The 7683-nt window shown below is 33.5% G+C and overlaps 1 protein-coding gene across 1 annotated transcript in view; it reads left to right on the top strand.

The window, feature by feature from the left end:
* TAF4B (TATA-box binding protein associated factor 4b) overlaps window positions 1-7683 on the top strand; it is a 106472-nt gene that overhangs the window by 44019 nt on the left and 54770 nt on the right. The window contains exons 9-10 of the mRNA XM_012802043.1: window positions 1013-1143; window positions 6280-6405. Coding sequence (XP_012657497.1) covers window positions 1013-1143; window positions 6280-6405 — 257 coding nt within the window. The remainder of the gene's footprint in view (window positions 1-1012; window positions 1144-6279; window positions 6406-7683) is intronic.

Below are 7683 nucleotides of genomic sequence, written 5' to 3'. Positions count from 1 at the left end.
AATAATAATAATAATGTCAAAGAGTGTATTAAGGAGTTGTTGACTTTTAATTGCAGCATATTTCTGCTGTAGTTATTCACCCTCTAATGAAATTATAAGCATATATTTAGATAAATTAGAATAGAAAATCAAACAAGATTTCAAAAATTTCTGTGTTGACATTAACAATCATAGTAGTGCTTTTAAAATTCATTTAAATTAGACTACCCTCTTACCTATATTTTCAGGTTCGGGCATCTGTTCATACAGGTGGTTTCACTGTGCCTGAGCAATACTATTTAAATTTTGATAAGGTTAGTTTATAAATGAGTTTTCTCTGATTTTGTGGTGTAAATTGTTTTCTTGAAACTTCCCAGTTAGCAGAGGAAGAAAAGAAGTTTTGGTTTATTTACGGAAAGCGATCTAGTGAGAGAGAAGTTATTTAAATAGGTGGGTGAAATGATGAGGCTGTGAACTCCTTTTAACTTGTAATTGATTACTAGATCAATTTATCAAAACATGAGTTAGTACTAAATAAGCATAATTAATAATAGACAAAAAGAATATTGGTATGTCTTGTAGACAGGCATTAACAGAGATTCATAATCTGAATTCATTGAAATAAATGTTATAAATTGTTAACAGTGTCAAATAGGGCAAAATGTAATTTTCTATTTTTTTAATTACTAAAATTAACAGAATACGGCACTAATTTCTGCAGTTACCATTTTCCTCCCTGAACACTAGACTTGATTTGTGTTCTTATTAACTTTGTCCTATAAATGACCTTGCAAGGGGAATGATTCTAGAGGCTAAGTGAAACAATGTCTATATTTTCTGAGGCTTCAGGCTAGGTTTTATTAATGTAATGTCTAAGATCTTTGAAGTTGTGACTTTACCAGGAAAATCATAATCTCCAAACCTTTATTCATAATGGGTATGACTTCCAGGGGGAACAGAATACCTGCTGTGCTAATTATTTCAATTATCAGCCACTACTAAAACACGTAATGGATTTTCTCTGCTTCCACAGGTAAAAAGCATGACATTACGGAACTTAACTCTGATGCTGTCAACTTGATCTCCCATGCAACACAGGAGCGATTGAGAGGCCTTCTAGAAAAACTGACTGCAATTGCTCAGCACCGAATGACTACTTACAAGGTAAAGAAATCGTTAAAGAAGTACAAAACTCCTGAGTGTTACAGGTAGTTTTAGGGGGCATGAATATATATTCTAAATATATTTTTAAAGCAATGATTGAGATGTTTCATATTAGAAGAAAATCAAAGTCTTGTTTTTAATTTGTCTAATTTGATATACTTGATGAATAAAATTAAAATAGAGTTTAAAATAATATCCAAAGCTTCTGTGTCAGTATGGATTGAACTATGCATCTGTTTTACATGAATGTTCTCCTCCTTAAGTTTTTGACTGGGAAGGAGGGTATATTTTAAAGGAATATTGACTACTTATGTTCTCTTCAGTGGTCTGTACTCCAGTAGCAATCGGGTTCCTTTTTTGCCTTTCAGTTTTGCAGAAATTTATTTATTTTAAAATAAAATCTATTGTGTACATTTAATGTATACAACATATTACATACATATGTAATAAAACAGTTTCTATGGTGGAATAGATTAACATATTATAATCTCACATAGTTAGCATTTTTCCCTTTGTGTCAAGAGTAACTATAATCTATTCATTTAGCAAAAACTCCTGAATATATTGTATTATTAAAGCGTAATCCTTATATCCTATATTAGATCTTTTGAGGTTGTTCACCCTCTGTTCCTTTTAATAAGTGCATTGAGTCCTAATACTTATGCCACTTGTTATTTGGTACTTTTATTAAAAAAAACTAAATGCAAAAATACCTTGTTCTATTCATAGTGATATGAACCAAGGGACTTGCTATTATCCAGATAAAAGTACTTGATATGTTTTAATTGTACATTTGGAGGAAGGCACATATATTGGCTGATGAAGGATGGATGGATAGATAGATAGATAGATCTAAAGATAACCTGGAATGAAAAAAAAAATAAGATACCCCTAAGTAAAGTAACCCTTTTTCTTTTTATGAAGAATCATTGATAGCTAGATTTTGAACAAGATGGTATGTAGTTAACCTTAGAGAGATTTTGAGATTTTGAGTTTGTAAGAGTGGTCGCTGCCCTATGGTATCCTAGCCATAGATTAAAAGAGATCCAGGAAAATATCTGCTACCATACTACTGATACATTCTCCAGAGGAGTCATTCGATTTCCTCTCCTTTCTACTTCTTTAGAACTGTGGAAAAACTATATATAATTGCTTAGGTCTTCATTTGAAAAATCTTTGTGAGAATATGCTGGACTGACATAAAGATAATACAGACAACAGGAGAAAAGACTGTTGAAAAAAAATTAACATCAGCATCTATTTTTGTGTGTTTCTAAGAATTTTCCCATTTCTCCTAGATTATCTGATTCGTTGTCATAAAACACTTTGTAATATTTTCTTATAATCTTTTTTATTTCCGTAAGATCATTAGTAATGATCCTCCTTTCATTTCTGACCTTAGTAATTTACATTGTCAGTCTAGCTCTAATGGTTTGTCAGTTCTGTTGATTTTTTTCAAAGAACCAATTTTTGGTTTCATTAAAGTTCTCCATTTTTCTGTTCAGTTTCATTTATATTCACTCTAATCTTTTAAAATTTTTATTTATTTACTTTTTAAGAGACAGGGTCTCATTCTGTTGCCCAGGCTGGAATATAGTGGCTCATTGCAGCCTAGAACTTCTGGCCTCAAGGGATCTTTCGACCTCAGACTCCTAAAGTGCTGGGATTACAGGTGTAAGCCACCATACCTGGCCTGTTCTATTCTTTATTATTTTCTTCCTTCTGCTAGCTTTCAGTTTAGTTTGCTTTCCTGTTTTTAGTTCCAAAGTGTAAAGTTTGGGTGTTGATTTGAGATCTTCCTTTTCTGATGCAAGCATTTACTGCTATAAATTTCCCTCTGAGCACAGCTTTCACTGCATTTTATTAGTTTTGGTATGTTGTGTTTTTATTTTCATTTGTCTTAAGTATTTCCTAATTTCGTTTGAGATTTTGTGGCCCATTGGTTGTTTAAGAGTGTTGTTAATTTCTGCTTATTTATGAATTTTCTAGTTTTACCTCTAGCTTCATTTTGTTCAGAGAAGATACTTTATATGATGCAGTCATTTAAACTTTATTGAGACTTGTTTTTTGACCTAACATATAATCTATCCTAGAGAATGTTCCATGTGCACTTGAGAGGAGTGTATATTCTGCTTGTGTTTGGTCTCATGTCCATACATGTCAGTTAGATATAGTAGGTTTATAGTGTTAAGTCTTTTATTTCCTTATTGATCATCTGTCTAGATAATCAACTTTTATTGAAAGTGAGTATTAAAAATCTCCAACTATTATAGAGCTATTTTTAAAAAGTAATTCTGTCTGTGTTTGTTTTCTTCATGTACAATAGAACCTCCACATTGACCACCTTACTTCCTTAACTTGACCTAATTTTCACACACCAGACATGCACACGTACCTGTCAGTACAATAGGCCTTGTTCCTCATGTTGACCAGTTTGGTACAGTCCCTTGGGTGGTCAACTTACAGAGGGTCTCCTATATTTGAGAAGTGTGGTATGTATTTATTCTTGATGGATTGATCCTTTTATCAATATATAATGCCTTTGTTTATCTCTTTGAAGAGTTTTAGACCTGTCTTCTTTGATATTAATTAATATTACCACTTGTACTTAACTTTCAAATATTGTTTGCATGAAATATCTTTTTTCATTTTTTTACTTTCAACCTATTGGTATGGTTTTATCTGAAGTGCAGAGAGCATATAGTCTGATTATGTTTTTTATCCATTCTGCCAGCCTCTGCCTTTATTGGAGTGGTAAACCTGTGGGCTTGGGGCTACATGTGGCCTTCTGGATCCTGGAATGCAGCCTTTTGTCTAAATCCAAATTTTATAGAAAAAAATCCTTTTAATAAAGATTATGTCAGATGCAATTGTATCCAAGTTATAGGGAAGAAATCTTAGCATGGGAATATGGTTGGGTTAAAATTTAGAAAGTCTGTGCCCCTTTTAAGTTTAGTTTTTGTTGTCCCTTTTAAATTAAATCCTGTCAGTAAACTATCTCCAGAGTGTCTGAACACAAAAATGGTAAAGATGAAGTATTTAAAATACTGCTTGTTATTTTGTTTAACCTGTGGTTAGCCTATAATATATTCCATATTCTATCTTGTGCTATTTAACCTTAAAAACATTAGGAATTCTTTTTGTATTAAACATGAAGTATAATAAGTAGCACTAATACATCCTTATTCCTTAAACTATGTAATACTCTTTTGATCTAGTTAAATACCAACAATAAAAATTTAATTTAAAAAGAATCTTGGACATATGAAATCTCTCAGTCTCCTTAATTGAATCAGCCATAAGTATGGGGATAAAACAGAAATGGGAGTGGTACTATTATGCCCATAATTTTCAGGCAAGGCACAGTTGAAGCAACTGTTTTAAAAGGTTCAGCTTTCTTGCTCTGTAGTCTCCTCAGGGTATATGAATCATGGAGATGAGGAGATGGTAGGATGTTGTAATTACTGACCAGGAAGGTATCCTCCCTCCTGACCTCTAGCACACACACTTTTATATGGATACAGAAGAGAAAGGGGTGATCATGTACGCAAAGAAAGTTAGGAAGTATTTTGGTTGAAAAGCACTATTTTGCAGTCTAGAATAGCAGAATAAATGGAACAATTTGAATTTTATCACTTTAAAAAATTTTTAGAATATTATGAGGGTACGTATATTTTGGTTACATGATTTGCTTTTATGTATTTTAGGTGAAAATTAAAAGTGTGCCCCTCACCCAGAAAGTACCTATTAGGTGTGAATTTACCCATCCCCCCCCACGCCTACTTGAATTGCATTGAGTTTTGCTTCCATATGTGCACATAAGTGTTGATTAAGTAGTACCAGTTTAGTATTGAGTACCTGCAGTGTTTGTTTTCCCATTTTGTGATACTTAGGAGAATATTCTCCAGTTCCATCCTGCTTATTACAAAAGATACTAGGTCACTTTTTTTTTAATGGCTTAGTAGTATTTCATGATATACGTATACCACATCTTATTAATCCATTCATGTATTGATGGGCACTTGGATTGTTTCTACATCTTTGCAATTGTGAATTGTGCTGCTGGAAACATGCAAGTGCAGGTGTCTTTTATAAAATGTCTTTTTTTCCTTTGCATAAGCAGCTAGTAGTGGGATTGCTGGATCAAATGGTAGGTTGACTGAGGTTCTTTGAGGTATCTACTGAACTTTATCATTTTATGGAGCAGTTGAGATAAATAATCATACTTCCACTGTTACAGCTCTCATTTATAACTTATGTGCTTAATTTTTTTGTCCACAGTTTCTGTCCAAATTTATACCTTAAGGGAATCTTCAAAACAGGGTTTTAGGATTTTAGATCTGTCTTGTCTTACACTGTATTTTGATAGAAGTTGTATTCATTGCAAGGTTAAACTGATGGTAACTAGGTAACCAACCAGGGTAACCAGGGTAATAACTTTTGTCATTGGTATACTTTTCAGTGAGGTGATTGTTTCTTTTTGTCTTGCACAGTTTAGTTACTAATATTAAGGTCTGCTGAGGTAAACTGTAATTTAACTAAAAAGATTTAGTTTATAGGTAAATGGCTATCTTCTTTCTTTCTATTTCCTATTGTTCGGATCTGCTTGGCTTAATACCTTTTTCCCCCTTCTAAATGGAGTTCATTAGGAAAGCTCTTTGAAACATAAATAGGAGTGGCGCTGTGGCTCAGCGAGTTGGGCACTGGCTCCATATACCCAGGGTGGCAGGTTCAAACCCAGTCCCGGCTAAACTGCAACAAAAAAATAGCCGGGTGTTGTGGCGGATACCTGTAGTCCCAGCTACTCGGGAGGCTGAGGCAAGAGAATCGCCTTAGCCCAGAGGTTGCTGTGAGCTGTGACTTCATGACACACTAATAAGGGCAACAAAGTGAGTTGCTGTCTCTAAAAAAAAAAAAAAAAGAAAAGAAAAGAAATATAAATGGGTAATTATTTCTCAAATTTTAAGGAAGATTAAAGTTCCTTTTTTTAGTAGTAAGTTTGTTTAACAGAAGCAAAAATATTCTGAAAATTTAGCTGTCTATTTATGTGTTATTTTTTAGCAGTTTTTAAACAATGCTTATGTAGAATATGTTGCCCAGTATCATTTTAAGACATTTCTTTTTTTTTCCTCCCAGGCAAGTGAAAATTACATCCTGTGTAGTGATACCAGGTCACAGCTCAAATTTCTTGAAAAGCTGGATCAATTGGAGAAACAGAGAAAGGATTTAGAAGAAAGAGAAATGTTACTTAAGGCAGCCAAGGTAAGGGCTTATGTGATTTATAAGTGAACATAGCCTGGCAATGTGGTCAGAATTGCCTTTATCATTGGTTGACTGTCTTGCTTTATTAGGGCTTTAGATTTCTCTGGAGGATTTCCTAAAATGAAATTACTAATAGAAAGTCACATACCCAGGATGGTATGATATAGTGGTTTTCAGTTAATTTAGTTTAATGAGTTATAATTTTTGTCTTCTCATCTTCCTATGTACCACTTGCCCCCACCCCAGGTAAAAATTTTTTATAAAATTATTAGTCTTCTTTTGGAAATATGATTTGATATATGCCAAGTTTGAGAGAGGAAAACTTGGAAAGTAAACAGGAAGGTTATGGGCAAAATTAGGAGTAATTTGGATTATGTGGAACAAAATACAGGGTGGTTGGAAATGGTTAGAATAAAAGAGAGAAGAATGAAGCTATTTATTTTGTAGCCCCACACTTCTTCATAGGTTTAGGACTGTTGCAAAAAGTCTTTTCAATTAATTAATTTTATTTCAAATTAATATGAGGTTACATATAGCTAGGTTACATTGTTTATGTTCATATGGTAAAGTCCAAGTTGAAGTTGAGTCTTCACCAGGAAGTGTACCATATATCCCTACATTATACCTGTTAGGTGGAAACTTAATAGACCCCCTCTTCTTGAATTTAATTGTGTTTTTCTCTCATATGGGCCTATAGTTGTTAATTTACTAGTTTCAGCTTAGTATTGAGTATATGAGATGCTTGATTTTCCCTTCTTGAGATACTTTACTTAGGAGAATGTTCTTCAAATCCATCCATGTAAATATAAAAGATGCAAAGCTTCCATCTTTTTTATGACTGAATACTATTCTATGGTATACATATACCACAATTTATTAATCCGTTTGTGTGTTGATAGACATTTGCAATGTTTCCACATCCTTATGATTGTGAACTGAGCTGCAATAAACATTTGAGTGCAAATGTCCTTATGATAAAATGACTTTTTTGTCTTCTGGGTAGAAATGTAGTAAAGGGATTGCAGGATCAAATGGAAGGTCTACTTTTAGCTCTTTGAGGATTCTTCATACTTTTTTCCAAAGGGCCATATTAGTTTGCAGTGTTGCAAGAATTATTATTATTATTATTTTTTTTTTTTTTGAGACAGAGCCTCAAGCTGTCACCCTGCTACCCACAGCCTGGGTAGAGTGCTGTGCCATCACAGCTCACAGCAACCTCCAACTCCTGGGCTCAAGCAATTCTCCTGCTTCCGCCTCCCAAGTAGCTGGGACTACAGG

Source organism: Otolemur garnettii, unplaced genomic scaffold, assembly GCF_000181295.1.
Source record: "Otolemur garnettii isolate 467f Iridium unplaced genomic scaffold, OtoGar3 scaffold00012, whole genome shotgun sequence".
NCBI lineage: Eukaryota > Metazoa > Chordata > Mammalia > Primates > Galagidae > Otolemur > Otolemur garnettii.
Note: the sequence above shows the minus strand (reverse complement) of the source record. Positions and strands in the feature narration are given on the sequence as shown.